The following is a 22,140-nucleotide window of genomic DNA, read 5'->3' as shown; positions in this document are numbered from 1 at the left end:
TCAAGAAATGGAGAGAGACATGAAGGAAAGTGGAAAGTGTCAATGAGAGGGAAAGACCATTATAAGTGGGCCAGCAGAGGGACAGTAATGTATTAAAATGTTTAAACAGGGTTGCATGGAGTATGCATGTGTGTGTGTATACATATATTCTAACCTCGGGTACGGTAATGAAAAAAAGAATTAGATGGAGAGAAGAGAAGTGTGAAAGATGTTTGGAATTAGAAAGATTCCAACGAACTTTAAGATCCTTGAGACTGACAGCCATTAATGTAGGCTCAGTCAGCTGGTCCATCTCAAGCATCTCCCGTAGCTGCTAGGCTCTACAGATGCTGTGTCTGGGAAGAAAGCTAGACTTTGAAGTTCCTTTCCATTCTAGGATTGGACAGACAGGTATTTATTTAAAAGAGCCATATGGTTCAAGGGAGTTTCTAAGTTTATACAGTTGGGTACCAGGTTTCAGTCTAAATTTGAGCTCTGGCTTTCTGCTTTCCTGTTGGCCCTGGATTGAGAATAGCCTCTCATTTACCAGCCATCTGGTCCCTCCAAAATCTCTCCTGCTGAGTGGTGTCTCCAAATATCTTCCCAGAGAGAGGACAGAATCTCCAATAAAATCTGGAAGGTGAATGTATATTTTTCCACTAGGGGATCCATAGGTGGAATCCTGGGGAGGAATAGGTCTCCATGTTGAAAGGATCCATGTGACATGAATCACATTGATATTGATTTGATAGAGTGGGCTCCCTTGAGCAGTCACATGTTGAAGTGTGCCCTGTATGGGGAGTTCATGCCTATGCAGGCTTGGTGCTAATTATTCATCATCTAGCATCAATAAACATTTATAAGTGCCTGCTATGAGCAAGGCAGTGGTGGCACAAAGAGGCAGAAGAGTCCCATCAGAGATTGTACACCATTGTACCATATGTACAATGTCACACCAGATTGTACCATATCATTTGTTAGAAAAGATGACAAAACTAGAGAACAATTTAGCTTTGACCGTAACAATAATTATTTTCAGGAAAAGAATTCATTATTATCTCCATCAGTACCACATCTGGATAGAAGAGGTAAAGTTGTCACCAGGGCTTGTAGAGATGAAAGTGAAAGTTGCTTCGTCGTGTCTGACTCTTTGCAATCCCATGGGCTGTAGCCCACCAGGCTCCTCTGTCCATAGAATTTTCCAGGGAAGAATGCTGCAGTGGGTTGCCATTGCCTTCTCCAGGGAATCTTCCCAATATTTCCTGCATTGGCAGGCAGATTCTTTACCACTGTGCCACCTGGGGAGCCATCAAGGGGGCTTGTAGAGATCAGATCAGATCAGATCAAATCAGTCGCTCTGTCATGTCCGACTCTTTGCGACCCCATGAATCACAGCACGCCAGGCCTCCTTGTCCATCACCAACTCCTGGAGTTCACTCAGACTCACGTCCATCGAGTCAGTGATGCCATCCAGCCATCTCATCCTCTGTCGTCCCCTTCTCCTCTTGCCCCCAATCCCTCCCAGCATCAGAGTCTTTTCCAATGAGTCAACTCTTCACATGAGGTGGCCAAAGTACTGGAGTTTCAGCTTCAGCATCATTCCTTCCAAAGAAATCCCAGGGCTGATCTCCTTCAGAATGGACTGGTTGGATCTCCTTGCAGTCCAAGGGACTCTCAAGAGTCTTCTCCAACACCACAGTTCAAAAGCATCAATTCTTCGGCGCTCAGCCTTCTTCACAGTCCAACTCTCACATCCATACATGACCACAGGAAAAACCATAGCCTTGACTAGACGAACCTTTGTAGAGAACTTAATGTTAATTACGCAGTTAACTTTCTCTGCTTTCCATACCCTGGCCTTGACAACCCAGCATTTTGGACCTGGTGAGAGCAGGTCAAAATGAATTCAAGGGCTAACTAGAAGAGGATGCATGGATGCTTAATTGCTTCAGTCATGACTGATTCTTTACGACCCCATGGACTGTAACCCGCCAGGCTCCTCTGTCCATGAGAAGTTACAAAATGGGCCCATGGGGCCAGAGATGCTGAAAAGAATTGAACGGAGCTGTTACCACGTGGTTTGCTGGGGGAAGTCTGGAGTTTGGGGGCTGGGGGTGGAGACGTGAGTCTCAAGCCCGTCCTTCTAAGCACCAGATGGCAGAGCCACCTCACTGCACTCTGCCTGCTGCCTGGCCCATGTGCCTGCATGGTGCTGGCCTGCTGTGTCTCACACCAGGATGCCTTTATCTGCTGGGAGGAATAATTATAGTTGAAACAAATGCATGGCAATACCTGGATGGATACAGCTCAATTGACTCCTGACAGGTCTCTGGCTAAGAGAGCCTGAAGCAGTTGCAGTTCTAGAAGAGCAAGTGGGGAGCAGAGGGGTGAGTGGGTAGGATAGTGTAGGACTAAGCACGTGATGGGTAGACTCTTTTGTCTCCTCTTACAGATGCCCCTAAGTCTGTGTGTGGGCAGGTCTGGAAATGAAAAAAGTAATTTCTTCCATTCAGTAGAGGTATGCTGTGCTGTGCTTTGTTGCTGAGTCATGTCTTGATTCTTTTTGACCCCACAGATTGTAGTTCGCCAGGCTCCTCTGTCCATGGATTCCCCAGGCAAGAATACTGGAGTGGGTTTCCATGCCCTCCCTCCTCCGGGGGATCTTCCCAACCCAGGGATCAAACCCAGGTCTCCCGCATTGCAGGCGGATTTGTTACCAGCTGAGCTACCAGGGTAGCTCTCAAAAGAGGTATTCTCATCACCAATAGTCAGGCTGTCAAGCTGGTGACCATTCCCGGATATATTCTTTGCAATGCTGGAGACTCCTCTTCATATACGTGTGTGCATGCTCAGTCGCTTCAGTCGTGTCCAACTCTTTGTGACCCTGTGGACTATAGCCCGCCAGACTCTTCTGTCCATGGGATTCTCCAGGCAAGAATACTGGAGTGGATTGCCATGCCCTCCTCTATGGGATCTTCCCAACCCAGGGATTGAACCTGTGACTCCTGTGTCTCCAGCATTGCTGGAGGATTCTTTACCCACTGAGCCACAAGGCAAGCACCTCTCTCTGTACAGCAGGGGAGTTTCTAGGAGTTGAAGACCTGAGTGTATGGGAGGGGCCACGCTGCAATAGTTTTTCTCTTGCAAAAATTTTAAACCAGTCTTTACTTGTAATTTCAGTTTGTACTGTCCAGCTGCATTCCTTGAATCACTGTCAGGTCCCAACCAGACCTCCCAGCTGGCATCATCCTTGCAGCCAAGCGCAGGAGAGGGCGGTGGATGGATTATGCCCTCTGCTCTCCAGGACTAAGGCTGGACATTTTCTGGGCTTGTCTGGTAGGCATGATCCTAAGGAGAGCATGAACGCAGCTCCACCCTTCTTGCATTCTTTGCTCCAGGCCCTCCGATCCATCTAGTATCCAGAAGGAAACTTGGCTCGCTCCAGAGCCTCCACACCTGCAATTCCCCAACTTGGGGCTTTCTCTCCTTGCTTCTTATACCCACTCGGTTAGGGGAAGCACACTGACTGAAACCACCTACCTTGGCCAGGCACCTTGGTGACCATTTGCGTGAGTTATTTTATGACAGGAGGTCCTCGTAAGGAACATGGAACTAATATGCCACCACCAACCAGAAGAGTTTGGGAAAGGTCAAAAGGCGACACCACTGTTTGACTACCTCCCAGAATCCTTCTCGCTGACATCTGTCTTGGCTGAGCAATGTGTGCGCCACTAGGAAGGACTCAGTCAGAATGATTGGCCAGAAACAGCCTGGAAACTAACACCATCGCCATAAAACCCGAAACTTTGAGCCACGTGGCAGAGCAGTTCTCCTGGCTTCCCTTACCCTCCTGCTCTCTGCCTGGGTGCCCCTTTCCCATTAAAACCTCTTGCTTTGTCAACATATGTGTCCCTTCAGACAATTCACTTCTGAGTGTTAGACAAAGCCCAATTTGGGACCCTGGAAGGGATCCCCCTTCCTGCAATGATGCCACCACATCGGGTTAACTCCTACTCCTCATTAGAACCGGAGGTTAGTATTGAACCCTCTAGGAAGGCTGAGTCAGCCGGCCTGGGGCCTGTGCTCTCATGGCCGCCCTGCTTCTCCTCTTTGTGTGCCCAGGTGCTCAGTTGTGTCCACCTCTCTGTGATCCCCTGGACTGAGCTCACCAGGCTTCTCTGTCCATGGGATTCTCCAGGCAAGAGGACCGAGTGGGTTGCCATTCCCTTCTCCATGGGGTCTTCCCGACCCAGGGATCAAACTCGGGTCTCCCGCATGGCAGGCAGAGTCTTTATCATCTGAGCCACCAGGGAAGCCCCGTTTTACACATGACAGTGCAGATATGTCAATGCTATTCTCTCAATTTGTCCCATCCTCTCCTTCCTCCCTCCCTTGTATCTTGTCTGGGGCTCTTCATATGACAGATGTTTTCAAACTGATTTAGGGACTTCTAGCATGTGGGCAATGGCACCCCATTCCAGTACTCTTGCCTGGGAAATCCCATGGACGGAGGAGCCTGGTGGGCTGCCAGTCCATGGGGTCGCTAAGAGTTGGATACGACTGAGCGACTTCACTTTCACTTTCCACTTTCATGCATTGGAGAAGGCAATGGCAACCCACTCCAGTGTTCTTGCCTGGAGAATCCCAGGGACGGGGGAGCCTGGTGGGCTGCCGTCTGTGGGGTCCCACAGAGTCGGACACGACTGAAGGGACACAGCAGCAGCGGCAGCAGCAGCAGCATGTGGGCCACAGTACAATCCAAGAGCAGGCATGGAGCAAGCCATTGGCTTTCCTCCTTTCTTGCCTGTTGTGTACCGTGTAATGCTGTGGAGGACCAGGCTGAGACAGTGTGCTGGCTTGCAGGCATCCCTTGAGCCTTGATTTTTATTCCTTTCACCATTCAGCTGTGGCTTCTCTCATAATGGTTTCACCAAAGTACCATTTTCCAGTTGAAAAGAGAACTAAAGAGGTAGAAATCAAGATACGAGAGAGAATGAAACACTTCTGGATACTTATTTTTAGTAAAATTGGCATAAATAACTAGATTGTAAGATTGGGGACTGGGAGCGAAAAGACTTGTTTGTCTCTGTCTTTGAATAGATCTGGAATCTGATCCTATAGTCTTCCATCTACCAAGTAGTATTGGAGTTACGAGAGAGCCACTATTTAGTTTTGCTCAATTTTTTTCTAAAATATTTATAGTGAAACAAGAAGTAGAAGAAGAATGGGCACCTAGCATCTGCCAACCACTGTGCTGTGTATTTTACTGGGTCATCATCTCATTTAATTGTTTTGATTAAATATTGAGTAGCTTCAAAGAGTTGGCAAAGTGTCTCTGCTTTTGAATATGCTATCTAGGTTGGTCATAACTTTCCTTCCAAGGAGTAAGTGTCTTTTAATTTCATGGCTGCAGTCACCATCTGCAGTGATTTTGGAGCCCAAAAAAATAAAGTCTGACATTGTTTCCACTGTTTCCCCATCTATTTCCCATGAAGTGATGGGACTGGATGCCATGATCTTTGTTTTCCGAATGTTGAACTTTAAGCCAACTTTTTCACTCTCCACTTTCACTTTCATCAAGAGGCTTTTGAGTTCCTCTTCACTTTCTGCCATAAGGGTGGTGTCATTTGCATATCTGAGGTTATTGATATTTCTCCCGGCAATCTTGATTCCAGCTTGTGTTTCTTCCAGTCCAGCGTTTCTCATGATGTACTCTGCATATAAGTTAAATAAGCAGGGAAGAATTGATGCTTTTGAACTGTGGTGTTGGAGAAGACTCTTGAGAGTCTCTTGGACTGCAAGGAGATCCAACCAGTCCATTCTGAAGGAGATCAGCCCTGGGATTTCTTTGGAAGGAATGATGCTAAAGCTGAAAGTCCAGTACTGTGGCCACCTCATGAGAAGAGTTGACTCATTGGAAAAGACTCTGATGCTGGGAGGGATTGGGGGCAAGAGGAGAAGGGGACGACAGAGGATGAGATGGCTGGATGGCATCACTGACTCGATGGACGTGAGTCTGAGTGAACTCCAGGAGTTGGTGATGGACAGGGAGGCCTGGCGTGCTGCAATTCATGGGGTCGCAAAGAGTTGGACATGACTGAGCGACTGAACTGAGCTTCAAAGAGTATTCATAAAATATATGTGATGTGTAGAGAACTATAATAGTGGACACCTGTGTTCAGCTTTACTTTTGAAATCCCCTGTGTGCCTCCCCTGGCAGCATCCTGCTTCTTCAGATGTAGTCATTTTTCTTTCAGCTTCTGCCAGTCTGGGAGGTGTGAGATGGTATCCTGTTGTGGTTTTAATTTTTCTTTTCCCTCATTATGAATGACGTGAGCACATTTTCCTTTGGCTATGGCTATTTGTATTTCTTTTTCTGCAAAGAGCAGGTCTTTTGCCAATCTTTTTCTATTGGGATCTGTATCTTTTTGTAATAGATTTGTGGGAATTCTTTGTGTATTTTAGATACTACGGGCTATAGACTGAGTGTTTGCTCATGCTCAGTCACTCAGTCGTGTCCAACTCTTTGGGACCTTTTGTACTGTAGCTCGCCAGGCTCCTCTGTCCATGGGATTTCCCAGGCAAGAATACTGGAGTGGGTTGCCATTTCCTACTTCAGGGGATCTTCCTGACCCAGGAATCGAACCCATCTCTCCTGCTTTGGCCAGTGGATTCTTTACCGCTGAGTCACCTGAGAAACCCAGATTGAATATTTGTGTCCCTTTAAAATTCAGATGTTGAAGCCTAATCCACAGTGTGATGATGATTGAGGTAGGGCTTTTGGGAGGTGATTAGGTCATGAAGATGGAACCCTCCTGAATGGGATGAAAAAGATATCCAGGAGAGAGCCCTGGTCCCTTCCATCGTGTGAGGACGCAGGGAGAGCATGACTGACTAGGACTAGGAAGTGAGTTCTGACCAGGCAGAGTCTATAGCCACTTCACTCTTGGACTTCACAGTCTCAAAAATGGTGAGAAATTAATTTCTGTTGTTCGTAAACCATTCAAACTGTGGTATTTTGTCACACAGCCTGAATGGAGTGAGACAATAGCCCAACTATATGTTGCAACAAGTAGCTTCTCTTTTCACTCTCTTTACATGTTTTTTGGTGAACAGGCATCATAATTTTAGCTTAGTACATTTACCAAACTTTCCCTTATATGGTTTAGCTTTTGGTGCCATTTCTGTTCAGTTGAGGTTATGAACATATGGGCTGTATTATCTTCTAAATGTTTCATAGTTTGGCCTTTCATGTTAAAGTCTTCAGTTTATCTGGAATTGATTTTTTTTTTAAAGTTGAACTATAGTTGATTTACAATAGTATGTAAGTTTCGGGCATATAACATAGTGATTCACAATTTTTAAGGTTATATTCTGTTTATAGTTATTTAAAATATCAGCTATTTCCCCTGAGTTGTACAGTATGTCTTTGTAGTTTATTTATTTCGTACACAGTAGCTTGTATCTCCTAATCCCCTGCCCCTATTTTGCCCCTCCCCACTTACCTCTCCCTTCTGGCAACCACTAGTTTGTTCTCTTTGTGAATCTGTTTCTTTTTAGATTCCACATATAAGTGATAACATACAGTATTTGTCTTTCTTTTTCTGACTTTTTGCATCAAGCATAATACCCTCCAAGTCCAAACCCATCCATGTTGCAAATGGAAAAATTTTCTTCTTCTTTTTTTAGTGAAATAATTAGAAAGTATTTGCAAGTTATTGCAAATAGAAATCCTGCTGTGACTATTTCAGTGAATAAATGAGCATTTTCAAAATAGTATATCAGATAATTTCATTCTTTTTTGTGACTGAATAGTATTCCTGTGTGTGTGTGTCTAAGTATTCCATAACCCTAACCTGGTGGCTCAGTGGTAAAGAATCCACCTGTCAATGCAGGTACATGGGTTTGATCCCTGGGTCGGGAAGATCCCATGGAGAAGGAAATGGCAACCCACTCTGGTATTTTTGCCTGGGAAATCCCATGAATAGAGGAGGCTCATGGTGTACAGTCCATGGGGTCACAAAAGAGTTGGACACAACTTATGGACTAAAAAACAACGACAATTCACAACTGAGCCATGTAGTATGCTATGATTACTTTTTCTTTGCTGTAAAACTTTTTGCCTTGTTGGGCTGGTTAACATTCTTTGTACTTAACATTAATTCATTCTCCCTACTTGCTCCCAGTGTATGAAGCTACTCTTACCATGTAACTACATGAGGTAACTTTTTCAGTTTCCTCTTTTTGATGATTCTAGAGCCTCTGGCCTTCTCTAGACTAGATTACTTATGCCCTATGTGTACTGAACAGCCACTATCTTGATGACTTTTTTCACCATCATCTCAGAAATTTCCTTTGTCTTTCTTTTGTGTCTGCTGTCTTAACCAGGATCCTAAAATTTCTTGAAATAAAAAAGACATGATCATAGGGTAAAATGTAAATCATTGCTCCAGTTCTTTTACTCCATACTGCTGCTGCTGCTGCTAAGTCACTTTAGTCGTGTCCGACTCTGTGCGACCCCATAGACGGAAGCCCACCAGGCTTCCCCGTCCCTGGGATTCTCCAGGCAAGAACACTGGAGTGGGTTGCCATTTCCTTCTCCAATGCATGAAAGTGAAAAGTGAAAGGGACATTAAGGTACTCCATACTATCTCTTACTTAAAAGCCTTTAACTGGGATTTCTTGAGTGGCTCAGTGGCTAGGACTTTGTGCTCCCAAAGCAGGGGGCCTGGGAATTGATTCCTGGTTGGAAAACTAGGCTCAACATGCAGCAACTAAGATGTGGCAAAGCCAAATAAAAAATAAAAAATAAACTTTTACTTTTGTGTCCCACTTTCATAGGTCTCTACCATCTGCTAGTTAATCTGACTATAGATTTTGACTAATTGACTGGTACAAATAATAATGAGACACATAAATTACTCATTGCTCTTGAGACCATGATATGAAGAACCCAGAGCATTTGATTACCTCCTAATGTGGGGATGGAAGAGAAGTAAATCATACTTCTCTTTTGAGGCCGTGCTACTGTATAGGGTTTGCATCATGGGGAAACATAATTATCACTCTTACGAACCCACTAGTTTGTTATTGAATAGATGGCTTTTTAAAGGTGACATGCATCATTTTTCTTTTCTTGAAGGATGATTTAAGGTCATATTTAGCTAATCTACTTTGCTAAGGATCTTTAGGGATAACATTTGAGTCATTCTAAGCCTGGAGTTTGAGACAGACTGTTCATATCCAAATCACAATGGGATAACAAGGACTCTGGGAAGCCTCGAGAGGAGGGAACTGGAGCTGCATGTCCTAGATGCCTTTTCACATCTCTGGAATCAGATGAAACTTGCCAGGATGTAACATTAAACATTTATCCATACAGAAGATAGGGTAGGCGTATATAAAAAGGGAATGAAAATTGATTAAGGTGAATTGGGCAAAGAGATGTGGGAGGATGGGAGGAGCTGGTTCTTCTTCAGAAGATCTTTGCATTTTCATTCATAAAGTTAGCTTTCTATCTGGTTATCCTGATATCCTGAGGTTCTGGGGTTTTCTTTACCCTCTCTCTGCACTTACTCCAGCTGTGCCTGAGTTTATTTAACTGCTTTTTATAGTTGATAGATAGCCACAGGTGGACAGGTCTTAAAATGTGTTAATGTACTGACATAAAGTTTTAGAGGCAAGCATTTTCTTATTATGATAGAGATAGGTGTGGCCAGGCTTTTCTTTCATAGGTTTGGCTGTGTTAAGTATATTACATAAAAATAGAAAAAAAAAACATAATTTTTTTTCTCCCTGATGTAGCTACTAACTACTTAAAAAAAAAAAAAATCTAATCTCTTGATATACTTTTTTTTTGCCATGTGCAGCATGTGGGATCTTAGTTCCCCAACCAGGAATTGAACCCATGCCCCCTACTGTGTAAGCATGGAGTCTTAACCACTAGACCATGGAGAAGTCATGCAACTGGTTAGTTTTAATCTGAAATAGTGGTGATGGGTATTGAAACATCTGGGGTGATGTCCTTTATGCAACAGACCTGAGTGAATCACCACAAACTTTTCTCCTTACATATATATGTAATGAAATGAAACTTTATTCACCCAAATTCCTTTTGGTATGAAGGCATATGTCTTTAGAAGAAATATTTTGAGAAGCCTGTTGAGGTCAGGGTAGTGGACCCCAAATGGCCTTTCAGGAATCAAAAGATATTTCAAATGCTTTCTAAGGAGGCTGAGTCCTGCTAATAAGAGGGCATTCTTTTTCTGAATATTGGGATGGTCAAGCTGAAAGTTAGAGATTAAGAGCTATTCTTAACCATAGAAGGGAGAAAAACTGGACTTTAATACAGTTTTCATTTATCTGTTTATTAATTCAGACATTTTTTATTGAGTCCTTCCTCTCTTTGTAACTCAGATGTGTGACTTCAACTCATGTATTGCTGGGTATACAGCATGTGCCCAGTGTAACAGAGGCCTCAGAAAAAATGTAGCACATCTGCCTGAGAGATTGGTGGTCTCCATAAATAGACTACAGAGAATTCAAAACTCACATACATTTTAAAAAACATTAAACTTTAAAGAAATTGCTCTGGGTCCCTTGAGTCTGGGCACCTAGACACTTCCACCTTCATCACATTAGGTACTTACCTTCCCTAAGCACACACGAAGTGCTCTGAGAATGCAGAGAACAGAGAACATTTCTGGTAGTGGACACACTGCAGAGTGACTGATGCCAAAAGCTCAGCTTCTCTGCACTGGTCAAGTCAAATCTCAGAGACAGAGTTTTAGGTGAAGTAGGAAAGAGGAAATGGGATTAAAGATTTACTGAGCATGGCCCCGCCCATCAGAACAAGACCCAGTTTCCCCCTCAGTCAGTCTTTCCCATCAGGAAGCTTCCATAAGCTTCTTGTCCTTCTCCATCAGAGGACACACAGACTGAAAACCACCATCACAGAAAACTAACCAATCTGATCACATGGACCACAGCCTTGTCTAACTCAATGAAACTATGAGCCATGCCATGTAGGCCCACCCAAGATGGACGGGTCATGGTGGAGAGTTCTGACAATATGTGGTCCACTGGTGAAGGGAATGGCAAACCACTTCAGTATTCTTGCCTTGAGAACTCCATGAACAGTGTGAAAAGGCAAAAAGACAAGACACTGAAAGATGAACTCCCCAGGTCGGTAGGTGCCCAATATGCTACTGGAGATCAGTGGAGAAATAACTCCAGAAAGAATGAAAAGATGGAGCCAAAGCAAAAACATCACCCAGTTGTGGATGTGACTGGTGATAGAAGCAAGGTCCAATGCTGTAAAGAGCAATATTGCATAGAAACTTGGAATGTTAGGTCCATGAAAATTGCAAGTGGTCAAACAGGAGATGGCAAGAGTGAACACTGACATTCTAGGAATCAGCAAACTAAAATGTACTGGAATGGGTGAATTTAACTCAGATGACCATTATATCTACTACTGTGGGCAAGAATCCCTTAGAAGAAATGGAGTAGCCATCATAATCAATAAGAGTCTAAAATGCAGTACTTGGATGCAATCTCAAAAACGATAGAATGATCTCTGTTTGTTTCCAAGCCAAACCATTCATTATCAAGGTAATCCAAGTCTGTGCCCTGACCAGTAATGCTGAAGAAGCTGAAGTTGAACTGTTCTACGAAGAACTAAAAAACCTTCTAGAATTAACACCCCAAAACGATGTCCTTTTCATTATAGGGGACTGGAATGCAAAAGAAGGAAGTCAAGAAACACCTGGAGTAACAGGCAAATTTGTCCTTGGAGTACAGAATGAAGCAGGGAAAAGGCTAATAGAGTTCTGCCCAGAGAATGCACTGGTTATAGCAAACACCCTCTTCCAACAACACAAGAGAAGATTCTACACATGGACATCACCAGATGGTCAACACTGAAATCAGACTGATTATATTCTTTGAAGCCAAAGATGGAGAAGATATATACCATCAGCAAAAATAGGACCGGGAGCTGACTGTAGCTCAGATCATGAACTCCTTATTGTCAAAATCAGACTTAAATTGAAGAAAGTAGGGAAATCCACTAGACCATTCAGGTATGACCTAAATCAAATCCCTTACGATTATACAGTGGAAGTGAGAAATAGATTTAAGGGACTATATCTGATACACAGAGTGTCTGGTGAACTATGGATGGAGATTTGTGACATTGTACAGGAGACAGGGATCAAGACCATCCCCAAGAAAAAGAAATGCAAAAAAGCAAAATGGCTGTCTGTGGAGGCCTTCCAAATAGCTGTGAAAAGAAGAGAAGCAAAAGGCAAAAGAGAAAAGGAAAGTATACCTGTTTGAATGCAGAGTTCCAAAGAATAGCAAGGAGAGATAAGAAAGCCTTCCTCAGTAATTAGTGTGAAGAAATAGAGCAAAACAATAGAATGGGAGAGACTAGAGCTCTCTTCAAGAAAATTAGAGATAGATACCAAGGGAACATTTCATGCAAAGATGGGCTCAATAAAGGACAGAAATGGTATGGACCTAACAGAAGCAGAAGATATTGAGAAGAGGTGGCAAGAATACACAGAAGAACTATACAAAAAAAATCTTCACAAACTAGATAATCACGATGGTGTGATCACTCACCAAGAACCAGACATCCTGGAATGCAAAGTCAAGTGGGCCTTAGGAAGCATCACTAAGAACAAAGCTAGTGGAGGTGGTGGAATTCCAGTTGAGCTATTTCAAATCCTAAAAGATGATGCCATGAAAGTGTTGCACTCAATATGCCAGCAAATGTGGAAAACTCAGCAGTGGCCACAGGACTGGAAAAGGTCAGTTTTCATTCCAATCCCAAAGAAAGGCAATGCCAAAGAATGCTCAAACTACTGCACAATTGCACTCTCTCACATGCTAGTAAAATAATGCTCAAAATTCTCCTAGCCAGCCTTCAACAGTACGTGAACTGTGAACTTCCAGATGTTCAAGCTGGTTTTAGAAAAGGCAGAGGAACCAGAGATCAAATTGCCAACATTTGTTGGATCATCAAAACAGCAAGAGAGTTCCAGAAAAACATCTATTTCTGCTTTATTGACTATGCCAAAGCCTTTGACTGTGTGGATCACCACAAACTGTGGAAAATTCTGAGATGGGAATACCAGACCACCTGACTTGCCTGCTGAGAAACCTGTATGCAGGTCAGGAAGCAACAGTTAGAACTGGACATGGAACAACAGACTGGTTCCAAACAGGAAAAGGAGTACATCAAGGCTATAGATTGTCACCCTGCTTGTTTAACTTATATGCAGAGTACCTCATGAGAACTCTGGGCTGGATGAAGCACAAGCTGGAATTAAGATTGCAGGGAGAAATATCAATAACCTCAGATATGCAGATGACACCACTCTTATGGCAGAAAAGTGAAGAAGAACTGAAGAGCCCATTGAAAGTTAAAAAGGAGAGTGAAAAAGTTGGCTTAAAACTCAACATTCAATAAAGTAAGATCATGGCATCTGGTCCCATGTCATCACTCCATGGTAAATAGATGGGGAAACAGTGGAAACAGTGGCTGACTTTATTTTTGGGGGCTCCAAAATCACTGCAGATGGTGACTGCAGCCATGAAATTAAAAGATGCTTGCTCCTTGGAAGAAAAGTTATGACCAATCTAGACAGCATATTAAAAAGCAGAGACATTACTTTGCCAGCAAAGGTCCATCTAGTCAAAGCTATGGTTTTTCAGTAGTCATGTATGGATGTGAGAGTTGGACTATAAAGAAAGCTGAGCACCAAAGAATTGATGCTTTTGAAGCATGGTGTTGGAGAAGACTCTTGAGAGTCTCTTGGACTGCAAGAAGATCAATCAGGAATCAGTCCTAAATATTCATTGTAAGAACTGATGATGAAGCTGAAGCTCCAATACTTTGGCCACCTGATGGGAAGAACTGATTCATTTGAAAAGACCCTGATGCTGGGAAAGATTGAAGGTGGGAGGAGAAGGGAATGACAGAGGATGAGATGATAGGATGGCATCACTGACTCAATGGACATGAGTCTGAGTAAACTGGAGTTGGTGATGGACGGGGGTGGGGGGGCCTGGCGTGCTGCAGTCCCTGGGGTCACAAAGAGTCGGACATGACTGAGTGACTGAACTGAACTGAGGAAAGGATAGCTTTACTGCATTGCCCGGCAAAGGGGGACACAGTGGGCTTCTGTCTTGAAAAACTATGTGTCTCAACCCTGAGAGGATTTGATGAGGGGTTTTATGGCAACCCAGGCTTGATCCCTGGGTTGGGAAGATCCCCTGGAGAAGGAAATGGCTACCCACTCCAGTATTCTTGCCTGGAGAATTCTATAGGCAGAAGAGCCTGGCAGGCAACAGTCCATGGGGTTGCAAAGACTAGGACAGGACTGAGTGACTTTCACTTTATAGCAACAGTTCAAGGGTGGGGTTGCTGATAAGATTAGGGTGTGTGTTAGTAGTAGCAGGTAACGCTTTTTTTATTCTGGCTAAGTTCCCCTACCTGGGATCAAACCATGCTCCGGCACTGGGAGCACAGAGTCTTAACCACTGGTCCGGCCAGAGAAGTCCCTTAGGTAATCTTAATGGTTCCTTTAATCTCTGGTCCCCTTGATCCTGCTTCAGGTGCTTTCTTGGCTGCTCCTTCTTTGATTAACAATAACTTGAATTTGCGCTTTGGAACTCAGGAAGGTCCTGGAGGCTGGAGTTTTGCCTACAGGAAATGGTGGGGTGAAGACGGGGAGATAAAAAGATCTCCTTGCCTGGGAGCTCCACAGGGCCTCATTCAGTTTCATGACCAGAGAAGTCTTTATCAAAGCAGAATTTGAGGTGAGTCTCAAATAACTAGGAATGTTTGTTAGGGAACAGTTGGTGAGTGGGTGTTGGGGTGGGTGGGGACATGCTAGGTGAGGGGAGGCAGTATTCCCAGCTCAATGGTTGAAATGCCAGCCAGGGAGTAGACCAGTTTGGCCAGACTGTGAAAGAGTGAGAGAAAAGATCAGAACTGAGTATGAGATCAGTGGATGGGAGCCAAGTAAATATCAATTTTCCTGTTCACCACTGGGAATTTCTAAAGATTTGGAACATTATTAAAGAGATGCTCTAGACAGGTTAACTGAGAGATGCTATGCAAAGGTGGAGGGTGAATTCAGAGATCAGATTGTTTGAATCTGAAAGTTGCTCAGTTGTGTCTAACTCTTTGTAACCCCATGGACTTAGCCTGTCAGGCTCCTCTGTCCGTGGCATTCTCCAGGCAAGAATACTAGGGTGGGCACCCATTCCCTACTCCAGGAGATCTTCCCAACCCAGGGACTGAACTCAGGTCTCCTGCATTGGCAGGCAGATTCTTTACTACTGCACCACCTGAGAAGCCCTACAATTGCAATACCCTACTTTAAAAAACATCTTTTAAAATTAGAGTATAGTTGATTTACAATGTTGTGTTACTTTCTTCTGTACAGCAAAGTGATTCAGTTATACATATACATATATCCACTCTTTTTAAGATTCTTTTTGCCTGCGGGTCATTACAGAGTATTGAGTAGAGTTCTGTGTGTTATGCAGTAGATCCTTAGTAGTTATCTATTTTATGCATTGGAGAAGGAAATGGCAACCCACTCCAGTGTTCTTGCCTGGAGAATCCCAGGGACGGGGGAGCCTGGTGGGCTGCAGTCTATGGGATTGCACAGGGTCAGACACGACTGAAGCGACTTAGCAGCAGCAGCAGCAGTGTGTGTATGTCAATCTCAGCCTCCCAATTTATCCCCTGCTACCCTTTCCCCCTGGTAACCATAAGTTTGTTTTCAAATTTTCCATTTCTTTCTTAGATTGACAGGTTACTTTTTTCATCAACATCACTATTTATTTATATATTTTTCAAATTAGAACACGTTAGTTTTTCCAAATCACTTGCAAGTGCCTTAGCCTCACTTATTACCCTTTCTTGGGAAATAAATCCACTGAATCCTTAGTTCTTTGAGATCTTTGTGGGCAACTTTTAAAAAGGATTTTTTTTTTGTACACTATTATTGCTTGCATCACTCAAGGTTTCAAAAACATTTTATTATAATAATTTCCAGCTTCTTTTTTTGTCCTATTGTCTTCTTTAAAAGAGTTAAAATATACAGAGAAAAGACATTAAGGAAAAAAAATCTCAAGTTTACTTTGTATAGAGGCTCACAATCCCCATAAATGCTGTATGATTATTTGTCCTTGGACATCCTTAGAATAATGGGAAATTCAGAGATAATGTTATGCCTGGTGATATTTAAGATAGTAAGGTACTTCTTGATCTTAAACAAATTGAATTTAAGTCTTGTTTGGGGACTAGAGGAAAAAACCACTGGTTTTTATCACAAATCCTTCATGTCAGAGCAAACAATGTTTCATTAAAAGGCAGAGAAAAAGTGCTGATGTAGATCCTTCCTTTTTGGGAAGCTGATCCTTTTGGTCATAGAACAAAGACTGGTAAAAATATTCACATTGTAGTCAACAGGACTGCAGCACTTGAATTTGATGAATAGTATCTATCATTTGAGATATATATGTATATATCTGGCTACATGATTCAGCAGTTTGATTTGCACTGACTCTTTTGAAAAAAGCGAAGCATTCTTTTGTGGTTGAATGTGTTTCTTTGAAATATTTCTAGTTTGTGGTCTAGTTGCTGGCATGGTGTTTCCTTCAGCCTTATGGGAACCTCAGAATGTCAGTGTGGATTGACCCAGCACTAAGTCTATGATGATAAGACCATGGGACTTAATTAGGAGTGGGAACAACACAGCTGCATCTGCTAACATCAGTCTCAGTGGGTCAGGGAAGAACCCCCAGGCCTGCTGGCGTCTCCTGTAATCTGTTCAGTTCAGTTCAGTCAGTTCAGTCGCTCAGTCATGTCCGACTCTTTGCGACCCCATGAATTGCAGCACGCCAGGCCTCCCTGTCCATCACCAACTCCCAGAGTTCACTCAGACTCACGTCCATCGAGTCAGTGATGCCATCCAGCCATCTCATCCTCTGTCGTCCCCTTCTCCTCCTGCCCCCAATCCCTCCCAGCATTGGGGTCTTTTCCAATGAGTCAACTCTTCGCATGAGGTGGCCACAGTACTGGACTTTCAGCTTTAGCATCATTCCTTCCAAAGAAATCCCAGGGCTCATCTCCTTCAGAATGGACTGGTTGGATCTCCTTGCAGTCCAAGGGACTCTCAAGAGTCTTCTCCAACACCACAGTTCAAAAGCATCAATTCTTCGGCCCTCAGCCTTCTTCACAGACCAGCAAAGCATTAATTCTGCCGATAAAAAATTGTCAAACTCTCCACCTGGTTCCACAAGAATGAAGTCGCTAGGCACTGCAGCTGTTGACCTTCAACACCCACTGAAAGGAGTTCAGAGTGTGGATCAGAAATGAGGCAGTCTGTGCTCTACGAAAAACTGGCAGAATAGGACTCCAGATAGTTATATTTTCAGGAGAAGATTTTATGGACCCAAATTCTTGCATCTCCTCATATCTAGAAAAGCACTAAAACAATTAATGGAGACATCTGCTCCTTGTGGCTAGCATCAACCTTCTGCCAAAATGTGTGCTTGACTGCATGCAACTCCCGTCACCAAAATCACATATATACTGACCTCCTCCTACCTCATTGGGGCAGTTTCTTAGAGCCATCTGACAGTCTGTCTCCCAGGCTATAGTCTTCATTAGGCCTTAAATAAATCTTAACTCACGGCCCTCACGTTGTACATTTTTTCGGTTGACAATTCACACGAACAATATTGCAGCACCCTCTACTCTCAGTCTGCAACACCATTTCCTTCCCACTAAAATCTCAACTCAGTGGGTGGCATATCACTCAAGTCCTTTAGAATTTGCTTCAACTGAGCTTTCCAGCCTCACCTGCCACCACCCACCAGTCATGCCAGACTCCTCACCATTCCTGAAGATCCACTCTCTTTTATGCCTCTGTTCTTTTGCCCTTTGTCATGTCATTCCTGCCCATGTCCCTTGGTCAAAATCCTACTCAGCTATTTTTCAAGGCCTGACTCAGTGTTGCCTCTATCATGAAGCCTTCCAGATCCCCATAGTCATTCAACACATACATAATGAGCATCTACCATGTGGCAGGCATGATGCTGATGTTGTGAACAAAGATGGATAAGACACAGTTCCTTCAAGGGATCATATATGTGCTGCCATAGCCCATACAGTAGATGTGCTGGGTAGTATATGAATGATATTCAATTAAAAGGCAGTTCTTTCATGACTAAATATCCTGAGCTTCTGTACAGTTTCTGTGCAGCTACAGCTGTCCTGTAGCTATACAAACACTGAATCAACATCTCAAGAGAGGCTGTGGGGGGGTGTGGGGGTGGGGGTGGGAAGGGATAGCCTATGACAGAGGATCATGGTTCAGTTCTAAATTTCATATTAGAGTTTTTGAATCTATAACCAGGCAGTAGTCTTGAAGGCTAAACTTTGCTGAAAGGGCTAAAGACTCACATTTGGCCCTTGCTTAATAGGAGGGAGCCAGTCTGAACCTCTGCAGATCGTGGACTTTTTTACTATGAATACAGATGGAGCTCAGGATAAGAGGTAAGGAAATCCTCACCTCATAGAAAAAAGGAAACTCCCCTCTCCCCCACCCTGCTCCCCAGTGCCTGGGGAGGGGGGAGAGGGGAGAAATGGGGCAGCTGATATTATAACTTATAATAAAAGACATGTATCTTGCCTTTGTCCACATTTTCTGGCTCATAGCTCCTCAAACACTTGAAATTTTCTAAGCAATACAAGCAATGAGAACATTTTATGTTACAATATATACACACATACATATATGCATATTTTGCCCTCAGTTCCTGAAATGGCTTCAGAGATATAAGGATGAAATAAATGTCTTTTTATTCATTACAAGCTCCTTTATTTATTTAAAAAGTATTTATTTATTTGGCTGCCCTGGGTCTTGGTTGCAGCATGGAACATCTTTAATTGCAGCATGTGGGATCTAGTTCCCTGACCAGGCATTGAAACCCAGCCCCCCGCATTGAGAGTGTGGAGTCTTAGCCACCGGATCATCAGGGAGTCTCTACAAGCTCCTTTGAACCACAGCTGAGTTTAGATTAACAGGGTGACTTTTGGAAAGCCCTCTGGTAATCTAGGGGTAAGGGCTGGTTGGCAGGGAGCTAACCATGTGATTAGAGGGTTAGAACTTCCAATCCCACCACCTACCTTGGGGAGGGCAGAGAGGCTGGAGATTGACTTTGATCATCAGTGGCTACTGATTTAATTAACCATGCCTATGAACTATGCCTCCACAAACATCGAAAACTTCCAAGTTGGTGAACCAGAACACATTTGCGTGCACCCCACACTGTGGAGACAGAAGCTCCTGTGTTTGGGATCCTTCCAGATTCACTCTATGTATCTCTTCATCTGTTCATTCATACCCTTTAGAATCCTTTGTAGCAAACCGGTAATCTAGGAAGTTAACTGACTTCCTGGGTTCTGTGAGCCACTCTGCTAAGTCGCTTCAGTTGTGTCTGACTCTGTGTGACCCCATAGACAGCAGCCCACCAGGCTCCCCGGTCCCTGGGATTCTCCAGGCAAGAACACTGGAGTGGGTTGCCATTTCCTTCTCCAATGCAGGAAAGTGAAAAGTGAAAGTGAAGTCACTCAGTCGTGTCCTACTCAGTCGTGTCTGACTCCTAGCGACCCCATGGACTGCAGCCTACCAGGCTCCTCCAGCCATGGGATTTTCCAGGCAAGAATACTGGAGTGGGGTGCCATTGCCTTCTCTCTAGACAATTAATTGAACCCAAGGAGAGGGTAATGGGAACCTCCGATTTATAGCCTATTGATCAGAAGCACAGGTAACAATTTAGACTTGCCCCATCTGAAATGGGGAAGGCTTGTGGGACTGAGCCTTCAACATGTGGAATCTGACACTATCTTCAGGTAAATAGTGTCAGAATTGACTTGAATTATAGGACACCCAGCTAGTGTCTGCAGAAGAATGAAATGAAGGCTTAAAACTCATAACGATCATCTTAACAGCTGCAGAAAAAGCATTTGGCAGTATTCTGCAGAACTGCTTAATATGTGGAAATCCTCCCACCCTCCCTATCCCTGACCTTGCATTTGGTGATCAGAAGCGGCAGTAGCATTCAGAGTATAGTGTACAATGTATATGAAAACAGTAGGCAGAGAGGGAAGTTTACATGGGAATGATCTGGTTCTCCCAAGTGGGCTCAAGATCTGGACCTCAAACCTCTAAAGGGAATTGAGTAATTACCAGGTGATCTGGGGACTCTGGGAACATTAGAGCAAACACTCTGTCTGCTTCCCTGGGAGACTGCAAATCTCTTAGGAGCCCTGTATCTGATAACTGGTGTTTTTATAAGAAGAGAAAACAGAGAAAAACACAGGGAAGAAGGCCATGTGAAGGTCAAGGCAGAGATTGGAGTGTTGCTGCTGAAAGCCAAGGGACACTGAGATCTACTAGAAACTGGAAGGGGCATGGAAGACTCCTCCTGCAGGGACTTCGAAGGGCCATGGCCTTGATTCCAGATTTCTGGCAGTCCTAGAAAATGACTACCATGTAGAGCTGTGGAGCAGTGTGGCTTATGAGAGCAACCAAGGTGAGTGGCTTGTGAGACTTGGCATTTACATGGGCCTGAGTGAGAATATAGACAGGCTGAAGGAGCCAAAGATAGAGAAGAGTCAGGGATGGGATAAAGGAGGCTGGAGAGGAGGGCCAGATACTCAGGACTTCAGCCCTAGCAGGGAGCACTGCAACCCAGAGCACTAAGAGAGGTCAGTCACAGCAGTGGACACTGGGGTAAGAAATAAGTGTCCAGAGGAGACCAGAAAGACCTCAGTAGAGGACACCAACAGGTTAGGAAGTTTCCTGCTGCACCTGGTGCCATATTGAGAAGGAATTGGGTATGTGGCTAAACTAGAGCTCCTTTTTAAAGGGGAAGAGAACTGAAAGGGAATTTGAACTTGGAAAGTGAGTGAATCTTTACCTGAAAGTAATGTTTTTAACCTAGAAGAACCTGAGGTTTTTTTTTGTTGTTGTTGTTGTTATTTTTTGATTGCACTATGCAGCATGCGCGATCTTCATTCCCCAACCAGGGACTGAACCCAAGGCCCCTGCAGCAGAAGCATGGAGTCTTAACCCTGGACGACCAGGGAAGCCCTGGGCCTGAGTTATCTCTTCCTGAAAAATTTAAGATTTGTGTATGTGTATTGTCACCGGGAATTGAGCGTAAGCTAAGACTACTTATAGAAAGTATATTTCTAGTTTCTGCATATTTGAGTTTTAGTGTGTAAATGTCAACTTCACTCCCACTCCACCGTACACACCTACTCCACTGTGTTTTTCTCCCCGTGTTTGTTTCCTTCCCTGAACTGTGAACTCCTTGTAGGCAGAGGTGATGTGATAAATCTTTGAATACGTGTCCCCAAGACCTAATGGTACAATATGACACAAAATATGTCCTCAGGAAACATTTGTTGAATGAATGAAAAAATTCAAAATGATTAAATGATATTTAAAAAATTTTTTCCTCAATATGTTTTTGTCAGTTTTAGTTTTTAATTATTTTTCTAGTTTTATGGAGATGTAATTGACATTGTATTAGTTCTAGATGTATACCATCACGATTTGATATTTGTATATGCTATGAAATGATCACCACAGTAAATCTAGTTAATATCAGTCAACCTCACATTGTTATTGGAGAAGGAAATGGCAACCCACTCCAGTATTCTTGCCTGGAGAATCCCACGGATGGAGGAGCTTGGTGGGCTACAGTCCATGGGGTCACAAAGAGTCGGACACGACTGAGTGACTTCACTTTCACTTCACATTGTTATACAGTTTTTTATTATGATGAAAACTTTTAACGTATATATTGGCAAATTTTGTATATGCAGTATTGTTAATTATGGTCACCATGCTGTACACTGCATCACCAGAACAGATTTGTCTTACGACTGTAAGCTTTAACCCCTGATCACCGTCACCCATTTTTTTTTTCAAGTTTAATGAGTGTCTAGATTTTCTTAGAGCCTTTGCATTGGAACTGTGCACTGCAAGCGTAGAAGTCTGGGGATCAAGTTCATGGTCCAGGCAGAGCCAGAAGGATGGCAGTGGCTTTAGCTGTGAT

General features: G+C 43.6%; 1 protein-coding gene across 9 annotated transcripts in view; it reads left to right on the top strand.

Annotated features, from left to right (window-relative positions):
* Positions 1 to 22,140, top strand: part of CNIH3 (cornichon family AMPA receptor auxiliary protein 3) — a 182,540-nt gene that overhangs the window by 5,315 nt on the left and 155,085 nt on the right. For 2 of the 9 annotated variants that reach the window (XM_070385441.1, XM_070385443.1), the window contains exon 1: positions 20,241 to 20,607. The exons of 1 other annotated variant lie outside the window; for it this stretch is intronic. Coding sequence is in view for 2 of the 8 variants with exons in the window: in XM_070385435.1 (XP_070241536.1) it covers positions 20,593 to 20,607 (15 nt within the window). In the remaining 6 variants the exon portion in view is untranslated. Of the gene's footprint in view, positions 1 to 20,238; positions 20,608 to 20,764; positions 20,783 to 22,140 lie in introns of those variants that run through there. 6 more of the 9 variants (XM_070385426.1, XM_070385423.1, XM_070385435.1 and 3 more) reach the window with 5 other exon arrangements.

Source organism: Bos mutus, chromosome 16 (assembly GCF_027580195.1).
Source record: "Bos mutus isolate GX-2022 chromosome 16, NWIPB_WYAK_1.1, whole genome shotgun sequence".
NCBI classification, from domain to species: Eukaryota; Metazoa; Chordata; class Mammalia; order Artiodactyla; family Bovidae; genus Bos; species Bos mutus.
This window is presented reverse-complemented; position numbering and strand designations above follow the sequence as displayed.